At 51.0% G+C, this 19798-nt stretch overlaps 1 protein-coding gene across 4 annotated transcripts in view; it reads left to right on the forward strand.

The window, feature by feature from the left end:
* Positions 1-11299: 11299 nt before the first annotated feature.
* Positions 11300-19798, forward strand: part of Ppara (peroxisome proliferator activated receptor alpha) — a 70600-nt gene continuing 62101 nt past the window's right edge. Inside the window, exons 1-3 of one of the 4 annotated variants that reach the window (XM_085678554.2) lie at positions 11300-11438; positions 12615-12701; positions 13712-13857. In XM_085678554.2, coding sequence (XP_085534680.2) covers positions 13819-13857 — 39 coding nt within the window. In that variant the 5' untranslated portion in view covers positions 11300-11438; positions 12615-12701; positions 13712-13818. Of the gene's footprint in view, positions 11439-11560; positions 11952-12614; positions 12702-13711; positions 13858-19798 lie in introns of those variants that run through there. The other 3 variants (XM_085678553.2, XM_048444927.3, XM_048444926.3) reach the window with 3 other exon arrangements.

Genomic DNA, 19798 nt, shown 5'->3' on the forward strand with positions numbered 1-19798 from the left:
AAATCTTTGCAGCCCTTTCCCGTAAGCTGTTACAATTCTATCTTTGTTCCTCTAATGAAGCAAATGCTGGAGAAACGGACGGCCCTTCAAATTTCTGTGAAGTCTTAAAATAGAAGGTCCAGGCAAGGCTGCACCCCCACCATTATGGGGGGCACCAGCTGGGAGAAGAAGCAACTACAAGGACATCTCAGCTGCCTTTTGGAATGACCTTCTCTCAGAAGGCGCTACTTGCTGTGGAGAGGGAAAAATTGGGAAACCGGCAACAGAGAAGGTCAATATCAAAGCTGTTGCCAACATCATCCAAAGCAGCAGCCTGCCCCTACCTCCTGACCTTGGCTTTGCGGAGTTCAAGGTCTCAAGGCCTTCCTGGCTGTGAGGAGACTGTGGGTCACGGGACCAAGTTCAGGATAGTCGCTGCTCTCAGCTGTCTCCGGTATTCCTAATTACTTGAGAGAGCAAACAAAAGGCTTAAGTGTGCACACACATCCAAACACAAGCTCACACAGATGTACCTATCTAGACAGGGGCATGCCAACAAACCTGTATGTGTCCATAAAAGCGTGAGTGCATGCTCACAGATACATGTACCTGCATACTTTTTTTTTTTTTTTGGTTTTTTCGAGACAGGGTTTCTCTGTAGTTTTGTAGCCTGTCCTGGAACTAGCTCATGTAGACCAGGCTGGCCTCGAACTCACAAAGATCCGCCTGCCTCTGCCTCCCGAGTGCTGGGATTAAAGGTGTGTGCCACCACCGCCCGGCTTTGCATACTTTTTTTTTCACCTGGAATGGCACCTCTGCCCACGCGTGTGGTTATTCCATGCCACTGGTGAGCGTGAGGAACACAGCCCACTGATTTGGTAGGATGTCTGTGTGATAAGACCCAAGCTACCCCCTTCCTAGCTGGAGAACCACAGGAATGCGTGCCCTTACCCTTGTAGCCCCAGCCAGAAACCCCTGGAGAAGTGCAGAGTCAGCTGAAGGCGCTCAAAAGTTACTGTTTCTCTTTAGGACTTTCCGCCTTGCTACATTTCATTACTATGTGGCCTGGTGTTCTTACGAGGATATACTTTGAGACCATAAATACCGGGTTAAAATTTCACCTACTTTTTCTACCATCACAATGGTTAAATGATTTTTTTTTATTCCATTTTATTATGTTTTACCATCAATCTCAGAAGACATTCTAATTCCCAAGGACTTTCCAGGCTAGTGAGAAAGACAGCTAGGGCAAACCAGTACAATGGCAGCAGTAGGAGGCACGGGAATGGAGGTGGCAAAAAGCAGGACACAGGAAGGCGAGATCAGGGAGGCCTTCCTGGCGGGGCTGGTGCCTGAAGTGAGACTTTAAGGGAAACGCAGAAGTGAGCCACAGATGCCTCACAGAAGGAAAAGTGAGTGGGGAGCAGCCTAGCCTAAGTCCAGAGACTGGAGAGAGGTGAGATGCGACTGGTGTCGATTCCTGGTGCGTGGGTCCCAGGGCTCTGCTCAGAACTGCCGGCTGCCACTGCATAGGGTTGTGGACAGAGATGGGGTTGTGCAGGTGGCCGGAGATAGCCTACAGAATCAGTCAGGTGGGACATGAGCAGGTAGGGTCGCCAGGTAGAGGGAGAATCTCCACTCTTGCCCTTCATCATCCCTGCACTCCTGCAGCCCCTCAAAAGGCCCCCCCCCAAAAAAGGCCCGAAAAACCAAGTCTCACTGGGCAGTGGAAGTACATGCCTGTAATCTCAGCACTTGGGAGGCAGAGGCAGGCGGATCTCTGTGAGTTCAAGGCCAACCTGGTCTACTGAGTGAGTTCCAGGACAGCCAGGGCTACACAGAGAAACCCTGTCTTGGAAAAAAAAAAAAACAAAAAAAAAAACCAAACAAGTTCCAAAGAGGTGAGGTCAAAGGCACCCTGAGGAGCAAGTGTGGGTTAGTGTTCAGACTCAGAACAAATGACTTTTGAGAGAGAGCCTTCCTTCAGTGGAGGGACCTTCCTCCTGGAGCCTGCACCTCTCCCAGACCCAGAGACTAATCCATGGGGCCCACCCACCCAGCTTAGAGAGTTCTTGGTGACCTTGGATCCTGCCAGGTCTGCCACAGGAACTTGTTGGGCTTCCTCCCAAACTAGGCAAGGGTGACCAGGCAAAGAAGTGCAGCTCTGGCCTTCAGGTCTCTCAGCTTGAGGACTGAGCATCCCCATCCTGTACTGAGGAGTGAAGCACACAAGGCTTTGGGTCTGCTATTTTGAGAGTTCGCCAGAGCAAGCCTGTCCATTTTCAGACCAAAGCCACAGCATGGGACAGTCACAGAGCTCAGAGAAGAACTGGGGCAGCCAGCTGTTCAGGAGGGTAGAAACACAAGAGAGATCGCCTCTGCCCCAGGATGGGCTTGGGTGGTAGCCTTCAGCTGGTCTGCTCTGGCCTTGCTGGATTCACTGAAAGGAATCAAGTCCCCAGGGCCGTGGACTTGGGGCTAATTCTAGGCCCGAACTAGTTCTAAATGCATTCGCAAAGCACAGAGCACCGAATTCACTACCAGGCTCAGCCTGCAAGGTCATGTGGTTGCCTCCTCTCCCCCAGGTCAGGACATGCCCCTGGCACTGTCCTTCTGAAGCCCGGCACAGTCACGCCTCCAGATACTACACAGGATCCCAGGCTGGCAGGCGTGTTCCTGATCGGCTAACCTAGCCTCTCGTCTTACAACTACCAACAGGCTGCTGGGAGACCAAGGTCACAGAGCCCAGGAGAGAGCATGGGGAACAGCTGGGAAAATGAGGGCGTGTGGGCAGGGCCTCCATGCATCTGGGTAAGGCCAGCACTTCCTTTCAGCCTCCCTGCCTCAATTTCCACTGCTGGGAGCAGGCAGAGGAGCAGCCACAGGGGGCTCCCTCAGAGATACTCAACACCTAGGGTATCATCAGTTGCCTCTCTGAGTACTGAAGCTGGAGGGGTTAGCCCTGGGCTGCCTGACCCTCTGTCCCCTGAACAGTGGCATCCTTCAGAACTGTGGTCAAAATCACTGCCTGGCAACTTCCTTTCTGTGCTAGGGAAGTCATGGGTCACATGTTCAAGGGCAGGTGACATCTCCAGTTATTTAGCATCTGGCATGTGGAATCAGTAAATGCCGATAACTTAAGGGCTCCAGAGACTGGGGGATGGCTCCGTCAGGACAGTACCCACTGCACAAGCCTTCAGTCTCATGAAAGTCCAGCAAAGTCTGGATCAAAGGCCTGGAGAAGTGCTGGAAGGCACACATCAGAAAAATGTAACCAAGATGCCACCAGGAAGAGCCCACAGATAGAAGTTGGGCAGAGTAGTGTATGCCTGCAATCCCGGCACGTGGGAAACTGAGACAAGGAGGATTATCAAGCCTTCTAGGCCACCCTGGGCCATAGAGCAAGACTCAGCCTCCACTCAAGGGCTGCAGACTAATGAGCAGCCACCTGCATGGCCTCGAAGTGCCATACTTTCCAGATTCTTCCAGAAATCATGTTCTAGCCATGATAGAGAGATGACCATATTTAGGTCCAGCACATTGCCTACCTCTGCTTCCCTCAAGAATCCTGCAGAGGACTGTCCTGTCCGGGAGTCACAGGTACGCAGGTGGCTGCAGGCAGGTGGCGAGGGCAGAGACACGAAGATAGTGTGTCCTGACTTTCTTACACACTTGCTATGGCACTGTGTCTTCAACCTCAATGTATGGCAGACAGGGAGGAACAGATTTGCTCTTAATAAATTAAGTATAAACAAGGAACTGGAGAGATGGCTCAGAGGATACAGGCGCTTGCTCCCCAGCCGAACGACCCGGCTTCAATTCTTGGAACCCACGTGGAGGAAGGAGAGAACTGACTCCCACAAGTTTTCTTCTGTCCCCCACATGTGGGCCATGGTGGGCACCTCCTCCAAATATACTTTTTAGAATGTAAAATGAAGTTTTGTTCTTTTTTTTAAAAGTGTAAGCAAGTATGGGGAATGGTTCAGCTAGTAATGCCTTATAAGTGTGAGGACTGGGTACAAGTTCCAGAACCCACATAAAAAAGGCACTGTGGTACACACTTGTAATCCCAGTTCTGGGGAGGTAGAGGCGGGCAGGTCGCTGGAGCTCACTGGCCAGTCAGCCTAGGCTGCTTGACAAGTTCCAGGCCAGTGAGAGACTCTGTCGCCACAGGGGGAAAAAACATGACGGCTGAGAAACAATATCCGGTCCGTCTGCACACACACATTTTCACCAATTCTCCCAGGAACACACACACACACACACACACACACACACACACACACACAGAGAGAGAGAGAGAGAGAGAGAGAGAGAGAGAGAGAGAGAGGAATCAGATCTACTCAGGGCCCACTTCTATATGGAGGGTAAAGTCAAGTGCCTGCTCTGAATAATAGGTTGTTTTTTCTGGACTGTTTTCTTTCTAATTTGCCATTACCCAGAGCTACCTGGAAAATGCTAATGAGCTTGGCATTCAAATCTCCGAAGTTGGTCAAGTCACCCCTGTAAGCAACATGCTTACTGTTGAATTTTAGCTCCTCCCACTTGGACCTGCCTGCTTTTGTTACCTGCAGCCCTACTCTTCCCAACCCCCCCCCCCCCCACCCCCAGACATGAGAGAAGAACCTCTGGCCAGCTCAACAGCAGAGTTCCGTGGTCCCTTGTGTGTGCCATCTCTGCACACTAACCTCTGCGCCTTCTCCTGGGCCTGGGGCAGGTCAGGACAAGTAGGCAGGGAAGTTCCTACTTTTGAGTCTATGGCTGCTTGGTACCCCTTCTTGGCTGCCCACTGCCTGTAAGACCAAACCCCACTTTGCCTACATTCCAAGATTCTCTGTGTCTTGGCAGAATGATTTTGCAGTCATACCTTTGGACTGCAGGCCTGCAGAGCTGGCTCTTGCTTCCAGGCAGACAGCATGTGGCCGGTACCGTCCCACCCGATAGCAAAAGAGACTGCAGGTCAGCCTTCAGTCTTCCGTGGGAGCCCTCTGGGTGCCGCGGCCCACAGCTAGTGAAGGCAGACTCTTCCCCACCCAAAGAGGGATGCAAGCCAGCAAATGACCCAGTAAGCAGTAGACTGAGGTTTTCCCAAGGCACTTGGGGGACTGTGAAGGCAGATGCCAGGGACAGTAACAGGCTAGACAATGTGTGGCCAGCCTAGGACACTGTAGCCCAAGATAATGAGTGAGTGCCGAGATGTGGTTCAGTAACTGGGTAAGATCCCAGAACCAAGCTTGCTGCTTGTCAGCGCTGTGGTTGCTGGGCAGGAAGACGGGAATCATGCTTGGAAAACACCAACTCAGCCCTTGCCTCCCCTTAGCACCGCCACATAGGTTTAGGGTTGTTTTAAAAGTGAAACTCAGCACTAATACTTGACAGGAGACTTCAGTTCGCTCCAGCGCTTCCACCCTGGGGATGTGAGGATGGGGCTCCGGTTCCTAGGCCGTCCTCCTGCCGGCTAACCACTTTTTATTAAGAGCCAATGGTCTTTCCCATGCAGCCTGGTTCCATGTCCTTCACTGTCCCAGGTCTTTTACACAGAAATGAACTGCCTCTTATATTACCATGAGGCATGAAGCTCCCTTCCCTGCCTCTAACTGCCCCTTCTAGGGACACTCCGAGGCTCCCAGACAGAGGAATCATGCCTCTCCAACCTGAGCCCTGGGAGGATGCCCAGTACCTTGTGCCAGAGCCCCATGTGTGCAAAACCTCCTGCAGGCTGTGCCGCCCACACCCTGCTCCTTGGCCTCCTGCAAGATCAGAATCTAGCCCTCGCATAGCGTCTTGTATTTCACACTGCAAGTCTCAACATAAGCCAGTGTGTTGACTTGAAAAATAAATATCACAAACAAAGCCAGGGGAAAGGGCTGGGCATGGAAAGTCCAGAACCATATCAAGAAGCTTTTGCCGCTCACTCACCTTTTGGATCTGTAAACAGAGCCGTTCAGGCCAGAAGTGGGAAGCTGGAGCAGGAGGCTGGGTTCTAGCCTTGGAGACTCATCATGGGGTTGCCAGCATTTGGTGAGGCCAAGTCAGAACAAATTCATGCCTTCCTGATAGCACCCGTATATTGCCTAGGGGATTTCCATTCAGAAAGGATCTTTTCAACCATAATAGATGATTATAAAGGATACTCAGGGAAGAAAAAGTACATTTCTTTAAAGAAACTACTGAAGGCTGAAACTGTGACACATCCTTTTCCTCCATGTTGCTGAAGAGTTAAACACACAAAACAAAAGCGTTGTAAAGCATGGCCTGTCCCCTTCTAGGGACCCAGGTGTGGGGCACAGTCCAACTCCACATTTTAGTAAAACCCAGGGCCATCCAGCTGGTCTTATCTACAAGGGCAGCCTTCCTGAGCTCTGCGGACACGCTACAGGGCACCTCAGGCCCTTCCAGAGAGTGCTCTGGAGCCTGGGACCTGGAGGCTGCTCTGGAGAGAAGGGACTCTTCTACAGAGGGCAAAGGAGTAGCAGGGAGGGCAGCAGGGGGAGGCATGCAGTCATGGCGTCAGTAGGAGTGAGGGCTTCCTGTCGTCTATGCCGAATGGTAGCCATAACAGCGCAACCAGAAACTGCCAGATAGCGGAGAACTGAGCTAGCTGCGTGGTATAGCGAAGGAGGGGCTGGAACAGAGGGCGGCATGGCCATGAGATGAATGCCTAGAAGCCTCCTAGAGGAGGTACGAGAGGAGGTACGAGCCTCGGGCTTGTGGTGACCTCATTAAGACTGTGACCTGCCTTTCTGAGGGGTCATACAAGTATTTTCCTCATTCTCGCACCAGGACCCTGGGAAAGACACGATGACCCTGCTTGCTGGATGGGGAGGCTCCTGAGGGAGTCAAGTCCAGTGCCAAAGTTACAGAGAGACTAATGGGTGGAGCAGACTCTGCGCTAAGGGGGCCTAAGGGGACAAAATCCCCAGCAGAGGCGGTATGTGTATTCCCAAGCCCCCAGGAGATATTGAAATTCAGTACCAGAACCTAGGGAGAAAACCTAGGAAAATCTGGGGTTTTCCTAATCATTCAGGTCCAGAATAAAGTTTAGTTTATATAGCAGGTACAATAATAGATTAGCAACCAAACAGAATAACCAGTAATACGCTGTAATAAGCATTATTGAAAATATGTGAAATGTTTATTTCCATTTAATATTTTCAAACTAAATTTGACCAGAGGTTCTTGAAGACAAAGAAAGCACATTTTGTTTGCTTGTTTTTGTTTGTTTGAAACTGGGTCTCTTCTATTATGCAGCCCTGGCTGTCCTGGAACTTGCTCATGAAGCAGGCTAACCTCAGATTCGCAGAAACCCACCTTCCTCTGCCTGCCAAGTGCTGGGGTCAATGGCATGGGCTACCACACCTGGCTTGCATTTGTGACTAACACACTATGCCTCTCGGCTCTCCTGACCCTTGCCCAGTCACAACAATGTAGCTCGTGGTTCTACCTCCTGTCCATGTCAGAACAAATGTTCTTTGGGAATTGAATCTGTCTACTTCTGCACTGAGACTCTCCCAGTACACAGTGGGTCAGTCTGCAAGTCTGTGCTCTGGATCGGATAAAAGGCACCTCTAACCCAGTGGCCCAAGACATAGTCCACTGGGGATCTAGTCACATGTGCCCACAAGGAGAGTGTCTGTGTGCCCTGGGAGGGGAAAGGGACAAAGAGCGGAATTACTGTGGGCAGGCTGCTTTGACCTTCCAAGACTTAGAAAGACAGACACCTGACCCATGGTGAGCACAGGCAGTCTATGAACTTAGGCTGGAGATGGGTTAATTATCAAAAAAGGGTTGTGTGTCCATGATGCAGCAGTTTCTGGGCAGAAGGTTCTAGATCTTGCACACCTCCAGTGAGTTTATAGCTTTACCCTCCTCTGCCTGGGTAACCACCAGTAGTTGACATAGCTCTCGTATCATCTGTTGTTCTGATGGGATTGCAGCCCCCACTTAAAACTATCCATGGCAGGCTTCCCACAGACCTCTATACCCCAGTCCTTCCCAGCTACAAGACCCTTCCTGGGTAGGGCCCCATCACCTCTGCCCACCTTGGCCCACTTCCACACTCTCCTTCCTTGAGCCTGTCTCCCCTTCTTGCCATGGCTTTTGAATTGTCTGCTGCCAACCCCAAAAGTCCTGGGGCCAGGACTGACTGTCCAGAGCACCAGGCTCTGGTGTCTACCAGAGCCTGAGGTGCCAAAGCCAGCAGGTGGCCTCTGTACCAGGTAAATGCAGATCGCAGAGCGGATATGAGGTCTGAGAGCATCCCCACTCCCTCTAGGTGACTTCTGCCCTCCATTTCTTCATCTGTGTAGTGGGAGTAGGCGGGAATGCCTTCCAGGGCTACCGCGAGTCTCATGTCTAAGGTGAGCATACTTTGTTTCCTGGACGGTGAGTGCCAGTCCTAGGGAGGCATCCAAGGCCATACCGGGACTGGTCTTCTCTGAAGTCGACCTCTTGCCACCAGCAGCTTCCTATTTTCCATCAGCAATACCTACTTCTGCCCTGGTGGACTTCCACCACCTGATTGAAGGCAGGCTTCCAGGAGACCGGAGGCCACTGTCCTGGCAGATGACATATGATAGAAGGGCTTTGCAAATCAGCAGGGGGCAAGCCAGTGACCCTCGGAAGCCTTGGGTGGCTCCTGGAAAGGACTTACATAAGCTGCAAGGTAAATACCGACAGGCCTGGACCCCAGACCCGTGGGAGAATCTCCAAGTGCTGGGGCCGGGCAGGTAGTGGGACTCCTATGCTTTCTGCACTGGGCTCTCACTACTGTCCGTAGGCTTGCTGCAGGAAACTCCCTGCAGGTATTTCTTCCATACACCTTCAGGTAAGTGTGTGCTGCGGCAGCCTCACAGACTGGCTTTCTCTCCTGGGCCTGCAACCAGCCAGGAAATGTGAACACGGAAGGGACAAATGTGTCTAACCTGCATCCCGTGGGCCACATAAGTCCAGGATAGCTATAAATGTGGCTCAACACGTGTGCAGGTGACATCATCGTGCAATCTCAAAAGGCATCCCAGAGTGAACTAAGCCACATGCCCAGAAACTCCCAGTGGGCTTAGTAACGTGCCAACTAGGGGACACAAGCGCTTTGATTAGTCCCCAGAATCCCAGGAGTCTACCTAGCCCTGCACAGGCTGTGTCACTGCTCTCTGTGCATCCACACCGGTCAACACCTGGGGAGCAAGGAGAGAAGGTGCAGAGCATCCCAGAGCCAGGTGGGCACCCTCTTCTCTCATGGTGGGTGCAGGACAAGCCCTTGCGTCTCTCTCTTCTGAAAGAAGCCTCCCAAATGAAATTCACTCTCCTCTGGGGCAAGTGACAGGAGCCATTTGAAAAGAGATGTTCAAGATGTCTAAGGGAGGCCGGATGAAAGTCTGTTCAAAAGTGATTCCTTTGGATACGTAGTTAAAAAAAACAAGTTTTCTTTTCTTGAAACCTTGGGAGCTTCGAGAACCCCGACTATTGGTTGTCTGTGTTCTCCGTGTTCACAGCGACTCTGCTGGCCCCTTACAAACCTTAGTCCTCATTCCTAACCATTATTTCAAGATCATTCCAAATGCCTGGTAGAACTAGGCTTATGGCAGATCATTTTGAGAGAGAGAGAGAACACCCCTGCACGTGCTGTGTGTGGACTCTGGTCCTTGGAGCTTGGGACCTGTTGTACACCGGGTAACTAAGATCTCTCTTTCTAATGGCCACCCTGACCATCTGGTACCTAGAGAAAGTCCTTCGGAGATGTAGCCGCATGAGCAGCCTCCAGTCATCCTTGCTCACTGTTATAAACATGCCACCTAGCACAATGCTGCCACTGGTAGGACAATGGTTTAATGTTGTCCCTGCCTGTTCCCCGGGTCATTCAGGAAATCATATAGGCAGGTCACTTTGCAAGTTCTTTTAATGTTTCCATTTATTTATTGTATATGGCAGAGTGACGTGTGTGTGTGTGTGTGTGTGTGTGTGTGTGTGCATATGGAGGTCAGAGGACAACTTTCAGGAGTTGGTTCTTTTCTTCCACCATGTGGAAGGTTCAAATATAAGCCATCAGGATTAGTGACAAGCACCTTTACCCACTCAGTCATCTCCAGGGTCCCAATTTTGCAAGCTTTGAAGCATTTTACAAATGGCTATTTCCTGGCCAACATGAGCAAGAAAAGGAGGGCTTGCCAGCAGACAAGTAGGGAATGTTCTGTGGGTGTCTGGAGGGTGGGGCAAAGTTCACCACAGGTATGAGGCTAATCAGCAAGGGTGGGTTTAAAAGTTCCTGAATGTTACAGTTTAATCGGGTCGGGTCCCCAGTTCCCAAGTAAAGAGATGTGCGCTTAAAGTTTCCTTTCCCGAGTAGGTTCTCCAGGGCGCTCATCGCCACAAATAGCATAGTGGCAGGCGCAGCGTGAGGACAGAGAGGAGGGCTGGCATAGCACACATTTCGTTCCCAAAGGAGCGGTATCCTGATGCGTTGGCACCCCGGGGGCCGTGTGCATTCCGTGAGCAGAGATCCAGGGGCGACGCAAACAAAGTGGCTGCGCTGGGCCGCGGCCACCCCCTTTCCCCCCTCCCCGGCGCTGGCAATTGGCAAAACCCCAGCGCCTCAGCTGGATACAGTCAACCCCTCAATCCCCCAGCGTACGCAGAGAGGGTGCAGCCCGGGGCGAGGGCTAAGAATTGGAGCGGTGGCGCCTCCTCGCCACCGTCCCCGATGCCCTTCACCCTCTTAGTTCCCCGCCCGCCACACCCACCCTGGCAACTCGGCCACCTGTTGCCGCGTGCCCCGGCTTGCTCTTCCTTCCCCCACCCCCCATTTCTCATCCTGGTTCCCTAAAAATCAGATCCTTCCCTCTCGCCTCCCCTACGAACTCCCGGGACTCTGGGGTGCGCTCGGTGGCCTAAACCAGCTCACCGAGGGCACACGGCGGGAAGTTATACCCGACCCGCCACCTTGAACTTCAGTCCCGGTTGGTGCGCGGGGCTGGGAACTGTAGAGCGCGCTTCGGGGTGTACCCTTTCCGCAGGGCTTTCTCGCCCGTCGGGTGACCTTGAGCACTCCCCACACCTAGCCAGCCTCAGTTTACTAACGGACACCGCGGCCCCCGGGCACTAAATGGGCGTCGGGGAGGGCTGCCCCGGGCCTCTTCGGCCCCGCCCCGCCCCGCAGCAGCCAATCGCACGCTGCCGTCTGGGGGGTGTGTCTCGTCCTGAGCCGCGGCCCTTTGCCTAGGGGGCGGGGTTTCCGGGGCGGTCACCTCGCCGCGGGACCCCGCAGGGGACGTCCGAGGGGCGGTGCGTGTCGTGGGGGCGCGGCTGACACGGACTCACGGAGGCGGTGCCGGGCCGGGGCCCGGGACGCGGCGGCCCCACGACAGGGGTGACGGGGGCGGAGGCAGCCGCTTGCGCCCCGCCTGGCGCCGCCTCCCCGGGCGCGCTGGTCTCGCGGACCCACAGGCGGAGCGCAGCCTCAGGTGCTCGGGGGCGGGAGGGCACGCGCGGGGGCGGGAGCCAGGCGTCCCCTGTCCCGGGACAGTAAAGTGGGTGGACAGGGAGAGGAGGGGCTCGGTGGCGCATGCGCGCGGATCAGGGGCGCGGGTCTAGAGACCCACAGGCACCGGCGAGGGCACAAGCTGGGAACGTGTGTGACTCTCGGGGCCCACGGAACTGTCCGCTACTTCGGGTCCCCGCGAGTGCCGAGCGCCGGCTCCGAACTCTGTTCGCAGCTGGTAGTGGGGCTGGGGGGCTTCGCGGAGTCCTTGAAGTGGAGCGACGCTGGGTCCTCTGCTTGTCCCCTGGAGGGGAGGGCCTACGGGCGGGGACATCGGGGCGCGTCCTTCCCACGGCGTGGTGCATTTGGGCTTCACCCACCGGGGGGCGTTTCCTAAGACCCTCAGGGATCTCAGAGGCGAGGTAACCTGAGGACCAGACAGACTGATTCTGGGATCACTGAGCCCGGCTACTCCCGTGGAACTAGAGAAACGCCGGTGGGTTCCTGTCACCAGCAGCCGACCCTCTTTGAGCACCAGTTCCCACATTGCGTCTAGTGGGGAGATGGGGGACAGGCCCCAGCAGAAGGGTAGAGTCTCCCAAAGCCACCCTGTGTCTCTGCCTCTCCAGAGCCCAGTGCCACAGCGGGTCCTGTGTAGGGCAACTTAAGTCTTCTCAGCACCTCTTGCTGTGCGGCCAGCCTGCTAGAGATAAAGGGAGCCTAGAGTGCCAGTGTGCTAGTCGGGAGGGTGACTCTGCCCCAGTACCCACTCCAACTATCCTGGAACAACTGCACTCCTCCTTTTCCCAAACTTTTTTTTTTTTTTAATTTAAAGGGAAGAAGGTGTTTCTCTGAAGTTCAGATTCTTTCTAAGAAAACCTATGGTGTTATAATGTTTTAGTCTTTGAGGGGCACTCTGCTACTGTTGGAGCTGCTCACCCACTGCAAACCCAGCCCACTCCTTTTCCCAAAGGAAACTGGGAACAACCTCTCCCCTCCTAGCACTTCTTGGGGGAGGAACTCAGAACTTTCTTGGGCGACCCTGGAACACTGTAGTGGTTGCAGGCAGCAGGGTCACAGTGACTTTCCCAAGGTGGCGGAGAGTTGGGGGGGATCCAGAGAACATATTGTGACTGATTCCTTCCTTAACGTCCTACAGCCAAGACTGAAGTTCAAGGCCCTGTCTTCCCGGTGGAACTGACGTTTGTGGCAAGTCAAGCTCAGGGACAAGACGCTGTCATCACAGGTAAAGAGGACTCGTGGAACTTCTAGACGGAAATATTATAAAGTCTGTCTTTGGTTGCACTAGCAGGAGGCCGGGGGGTCGGGTAGATTATTTTATGATGAAATAGTAAATGCATTTTCAGGGCTTGGAAAGCCAGGCAAATGGATGGAACCGTGTTTCATTTCTGAGTGTGTGTTCCCTGGGAACTTCAGTTCTTTACAGCAGACTGCTTTGGTGCTTTTTAAAAGGAGATGGCATTGCTTTAGAAATAGTCTTACTGACTGGTTATAAACTGACTGGTAAGGCTGGCCTGATGTCTTCGAGTTGTTTCCAGATAAATTTGACTACGTGGTTGGTGAGTTTCATCGTCAGCCATGGCAGGGATGACCCAAGAAACAGTCAGATGAACAGTCCTTAGCGGCCACTTGAAAGTCCAGGGAGAGTGGGCCTGACGGTAAATGAAAGGCAATAGAAAGCAAAGTGTTTCTTTTCCCACATCTTAAACATGTATGGAAAACACACCAGACTCCCAGTGTTTGTTAGTAGGGCAGGATCCTGTTATGTAGCCCATGCTAGCCTGGATCTTGCTGTGAAGCAGAGGCTATTCTTGAATTCTTTATATTCCTGGCTCAGTCGTTCTTTTTAACTTATGCTTGTCAAGACTATAAATTAAAGAGTCCTAAAAATTGTGCATGCATGCGTGTGTGTATATGTGTATGTATGTGTTTAAAGGGTGGAAAGAGATGGGAGAAGAGAAAACATGTTCCTTCTACATAGACTTTTATAATGCCTTATTAATTATTAGGTTGAGGAAAAATGTTTTCATGTGAATAAAATGTATCTTTGCTTCATTTAAAGTGTCTGTGTAATATCCCACTAGGCTTAGATACAGTATTTAGCCAATGCATAAATAGATATATGTGAGTGTATAATTCATTTGATTCATGCTTACTGTATAGCTGCTAGGGGCTTCTTTGTCATTCATGAATAAGACAGTCACGGACTTGCTCATGAAACTAATTTTCATGCAGGAATATAGGAAACAGCTGGAGTTGGAGCTCAGTTGGTGTAGTGCTTGCCTAGCACACACTGTACCCTCGGTTTGATCCCACGCACTACATAAATCAGGTGTGGAGGGATGGCACGTGCTTGTAATCCCAGTACTGAAGAGACAGAGGTAGGAGAATCAAAAATATGTGATAAGTTTGAGGGTAGCCTGGGCCACATGGGACCTTGTCTCAAAAACAAATAAATAGACATAGTAGTGCACGCCTTTCATCCTTGTACTCAGGAGGTAGAGGCAGGAGGATCTCTGTGAGTTCAAGACCAGCTTGATCTACACAGTGTTTTAGACCAGTCAGTGCTATGCAGTAAGACCCTCTCTTTAAAAAATAAAATAAGCAAACAATAATAGCAAAGCTAACAGACAAACAAAAAAAGACGTTTATAACTATCCTCATAATGGTTAAAAGATGAAGAGACTAGAATGTAGTGAGAGAATGAGTGTCTTAGCCATTTGTGCCTAGGGACCCCGTGCCTCTTTTTTAATGTTATGATCATTTGTGGTTTTATAATATCATTTGAAACGATTTTATTAAAACATTGATTGAAATGTCTCTTTGCTTGACATAAATAGATTTTAATTCCAACAAATTCCCTTGCCCCTGGTTGCTCTGGCAGCCTCTGTGTGGAGTGGTGGTGGTGTTAGTGGCTGATGTTTGTCCTAGCTTTGTGGCATTACAGCTAAGGTCGTGGCCAATTGAATGTCTGCTTTTGATGGTAGAAGGGAGAGGGTCTCTGTTTTTATTTCTGATTTTGGTAACTTGGTAGGCACTGTTTTAAAAGATATCATTTCAGTGGGCATGGTGGTGGTGCATGTCTTTACTCCTAGCACATGAGAGGCACTGGCAGATAGATCCCTGTGAGTTCCAGGAACTGGTCTGTATAGTGAGTTCCAGGCTAACCAGGGCTACATAGAGAGACCCTGCCTCAAAAATAATAAATAAATAAGCCGTAGTTTCTGTGTGTGGGACAAACATTTGCTGTCTGGCTTTAGTCTTTTTAATGTGCAGAATAAACTAGATCATTTAAGGGTCATGGGCTTAGAGAAAATTAGGCAGAGAATTTAAATCTCCAACTTGGTGATAAGAGGGTCTTTGTTATTGTTTTGGGGTTTTGTGAGGTTTCTGCTTTGGTTTTGGTTGTTGAACATCAAGTCCAGGGGTGCAGGTTCACAGCACATGCTGTGCTGAGGGGTACCTCCAGCTGCAGGTGGGTTTCAGTAGGAGCTTCCAGAGAGAAGTGTGTGCTGTTTAACAGTTTGCTTCTCTGGGCGTCCAGCAGAAAGGAACACCGTGCATGTGGCATTCCAGGCTGTGCTATGGATTTACTTGTTCTTCGAAGGGGTGTGTGTGTGTGTGTGGGTGTGTGTGTGTGTGTACGTGCTTTGTCTCTGCTGAGCTTTGTCAATGGCTGAGCATCAAGGGGTGGTGACTGCGGTGTTCTGGAAGAGTTTGTTCACGTCACATGGTGAAGCCCTTGCTCTTGGGCGAAGTCTTCCTAGTTGAGCTGAGCTGGTTTGGGGTCTGCAGAGCGGAAAGGAAAGGGCCCTGGAGGGCGCATTGGAGGTGCCCCTGGATACGGCGGGAAAGGTGTGATGTCATTCATTATGTCATTTTGGGTCCCCGCCTCTCAGCTGCCACCTGCTAGACCACAGACTTCTGTCCACCTCCCTACGCTGCTGCAGAAATGCAGAAAATGCAGTTCTCTAGATCACTTTGAAGAGCCGTGCCACTGAGAAACAGCAGCCGAAACAACCGTGCCCATCTGAGTAGCCGTCAGGGTGGCTCAGGCTCTGGGCCACCTCCGTTGCTCACCTACCCCGAGCCATTTGTTGCTGTCACAGCCTTTTGACCTCTCAGAGACTTTGAGAAAGAGACTTTCTCACTGCCCTCCCATGCCCTCTCGTCAGATTCCACTTTGAAACAGGTATAGGAGAGGGGAGAGGGCTCTAGCAGTAACTTAGAATGTGACAGACAAGTCCTGCATGTGCCCTCCCTCCAGTGCCTCTCCGGAGGTGTCCAGCCTAGGGCCAGCAGGCTGTGTGTGTCCCAGGATCGCTGTGAGTGTGACCCAGTGTGTATTCGATACAACAGTACACTGTCAAAAGTCAGATGCCCGTTAGACTAAACCATACTGAGGAACCTACTAAAAGGCAGCCTCCTGCGGCATACTGGGACTCGTGTTTAGGTGTTGCCTGACACCACGGTTCTGGAGAATATGCCTCTCCCATTGAGTCTGGACCACGGAGGCGGGGGTGGGGAGTGGGGGTAAGGTATTGGAGGTTAGGATCTGTCCACTCTTCACCTGCTAGCACCATAGATTTTGTAAGAACTTGGAGAATTTCATTGACTATGTAAATGATTGGCAGTGATGAGATCAGCGGGAACTCACGGCCCTATTGCCTTGTAGGAGCACTCAGGGCAGGTGTCTCTGAGCTGGCAAGTGCTGCATCCTCATCTCCACTGTGGGGCACCTCTTGGTAGCTGACAGCTGTCCTTATGGCCAGGAGGTAGTCCCTGTGGCAGTGGAGTTAAGATGTGGTGGTTGCAGTCAAAATAGTGTGTTTGTAATTATCACTGGATTTGGGAGCTACTCTATATGAAATACATTTTTTTTAGCACTACAAAGCCTGAAGATATGTTTAAATAAAGTGGTTTTTTTTCTGTAAACCATGGACTCAAATACCTGACTGAGGAAGAAATGTGGTTCAAGTTCTGTAAGTTGGGACATGGAGCATTAATTTTTAAATATATATGTGTGTGTATGTGTGTATGTGTGTGTATGTGTGTGTGTGTGTGTGTGTTTTCCCTACATGTATGTCTGTGCATCACATGCATGCCTGGTGCCCGTGGAGGTCAGAAAAGAGCATTGGGTCTCCTGGAACTAGAGTTACAGATGGTTGTGAGCTGCTATCAAACCTAAGTCCTCTGCAAGGGCAGCCAGTGTTTTAACCACCAGGTCACCTCCCAAGCTCTTAAATGTATATATTTTAATGGATTAAGGGTCTTGCATGGGATGTATATTCTTAGGAGAAATTGTAGAAATTAAATGCCCCTGCAGGTGGCACACCACAGGCTGCTTTTATTCTGCTGGGTTTTTAAGAGATTTGGAAATAAAAAAGGAGTGAGTGTCTCTAATTGGATCCACTTTCTTGACGCTCTCTGCTTGGAGAACACAAGGAAGCCTTTACAACAGCGTCGCTCTGAGTCCTGAGAGTCAGGGCTGGAACACAGACTGGTTAATTGTCCCAAAGGTCACTGAAACTTGTTGTGAACAATTCAAGATTAGGGTAGGGTCAAGAGTGAGGGGCCCCCTGGGCTCTTGACAGCCATTTGTAACTGAACAAGTCTGCGGTTATGTGATAACTACTCTGAGGTGACAAGGACAACTATGGGGGAAAGACCTAGTAATTAGAGGTGAAGGGGTGGATGTGCCTGATTCAGGACATTAGCAGCCAGCTTTAGGTGAGCCTTCACGGTGAAATAAGACGGCCTTGTAAAAAAAATGCAAGATGAAATCACGCAGCAGGTGACGAATCTTAGTGCCCCAAAGCCAGTGTTTCTGTGTTCCCTCCATGCTAAATGCAGACGGTTTTTCCTGGAAGAAGTTTTAGCTGCGGTTTTCCAGGTGGCTTTTCTGACTGGTCAGAGTGATATCTAATGGCTTACCCATCCCAGAGCCCTGCTCTCCTCGTCTGGAATCACGAGCCAGCCGGGCCGCTCTGATGCATTCCAGGCTCCAGTCACAGACCAGCCTGGGGGAGGGTTTTATTCACCACTTTCTAGTCTTGTGCATGAAGAATGATGCTTTAAAAGAAAAAAAAAAACAACTGTTCTGGGAACTTTGAACTTTGGCTGCCATGGGGTCATGTCTCAGTAAGTGAGAGTTATTGACAATGGAAAGCATCCGGGCAGTGTGTGGTTGCAGTGCCCTTGGACTTTACAGTTTAGGGAAGCATTTTGCTCAAGAGTCTTATCATTGCCTCGGTCTTCACTTTGAAAAATACTGCAGATGTCACCAGATGCAGGCAGGGGAAACTGGGCTCACCTTTCCTGCCTGCTGCTTCGTAAGCAGGAGCCTAAAGGACTTGAAACTTCAGAGCGTGACCTCCACGATCTCACCTTCATAAAAGTCACTTTATCCGCTGTTTTCTGTTAGGGAAGACGGTCTGTTGCTGTTGTTTTGAAATCACGGAAAACAAGCCTGACCTGCTGAACTCAGTGTGGAGTTCTGACACAGGAAAATCACTTTACAGGGAAGAAAAGAGTTCAGGTGTGCAAAGGTGTGTGCAGGACACAGAAAGTGATGTGTGAGGAAGGAGGCTTGAAAAGGGAGCGTGCGGTGAAGGAAGGGGTCTTAGTGTCTAAACGTGCCCCGAGCCAGTGCTCTTTGAAGTACAGGGATCATGGGATGAATGCTGGTCATAAATGTGAGATGAAGCCATGTATAGCGCCACATGCCTCTAATCCGCATTTGGGAATCCAAGGCAGAAGAGCCACAAGTTCTAGAATAGCCTGGGCTGAACAACACAACCGAGGGAGCACGGCGCGGCGAGGTTGATGCCTGGTGCCTTTATCCGAAGCAGAGAGGATTTTAGATGTATGAAGGCATTATGGCAAAAGTGGGAGCATTCAAAAGTAGAATGGGCCAGGCGGTGATGGCGCACGCCTTTAATCCCAACACGCGGGAGGCAGAGGCAGGTGGATCTCTGTGAGTTCGAGGCCAGCCTGGTCTACAAGAGCTAGTTCCAGGACAGGCTCCAAAGCCACAGAGAAAACCTATCTCAAAAAACCAAAAAAAAAAAAAAAAGACAGCGATTGGGGGGTGGATCAAAGGTGGTGGACAAAGGGCACCCACCCTTGCCACTGAACCCGCAACCTGGATGGGACCATGAGAGAGGAGCCGGGAGTGTGCATCTGGGCTGGTAGGTGGAGACTAACAGGAAAGTTGTGGTTCTCAGCCGAGAGGACAGCAGTGGAGAGGGAGGAACAGCTTCTCACCTGGAGCAGCCAAAGACTCCTTGCAGGGTTCCGGGTTGTGCTTAGAGACTGGGCAGGGATTGTAGCAGGATTCAGAAGGAAGAGTGATATATGAGCGGCTTCCTTTTAGTCTGGAGACCAAACATTATCGGTTTTTCCTGTGCCCTATTCTCTACTTGGATGAATCTAATAAAGGTAGCTTTTAGTGTCTAGGGCAGAAGTCTAATGAAGGTGAATGTTTAACCACACTCAAGGGCAGCTGATAATCTCGATAGCAATAGAGGCACAGGCTCGGAGAAATGGGAGCCCGAAGGAAGACTTCAGTCAGGACTTCCTTGGCTAAGAGAACACAACCCTACAATGAACTGTGACCCTTTGGAGAAATGAATGAATCTAGGAGAGGCTTTCCTAGTGGGAGGAAACATTTCTAGTAGGTATTTTAAAGTGCTACCTGCCCATGTTTGAAAGAAGGTTTAGTGGCGACTCTAAGAATGAAGCCTCAGATAAGGAAGTCTTTGGAAACCAGACCTCAAGAGATGGTAACGTGCATTGTAGCATAAAGTGAACACATCCAGACCCAGTTATCTTGAGAGCTTTGTAATTAGACTCATGAAGGCAGATTACCAAAGGGCCAGTTAGCATGGACTTCCCAATTCTCAGTATCCCCAGGGTCTGTCCCCTGAACCCAACCAGCCCCTCTGCCTCCTGCCAGGCCCCTGCACTTTGCCATCTCTCTGAACCCCAAGTCCAGACATCACCTGTGACCTTGCTGTGACTCCCAAGCTTTGTGTGTCTTATTCTGAGCCACCCTGCACTGTTCTTTCTCCTTCCTCCCTCGTCTCACTTATTGGCTCCCACCTGGATTGGTCTAGGGGAAGCTTGGGGCAGCACAAGATACAGGGTCCTCTCCCGTCACTTAGCGACCCTCAGACTCAGGGTTTTCACCTGGCCTGTGCTTCAGTTGCCCTGTTCATAAATGGGTTGACTACCAGTGCTTTTCATAAACAGACCTGCCTGGCAGGCTGTAAGAACTCTGTAGGCACTTGCCTGCCTAATTGACTTTCTCCCGCTGTCCAT

This window comes from Myodes glareolus, chromosome 19 (genome assembly GCF_982192425.1).
Source record: "Myodes glareolus chromosome 19, mMyoGla1.1, whole genome shotgun sequence".
Lineage (NCBI taxonomy): Eukaryota > Metazoa > Chordata > Mammalia > Rodentia > Cricetidae > Myodes > Myodes glareolus.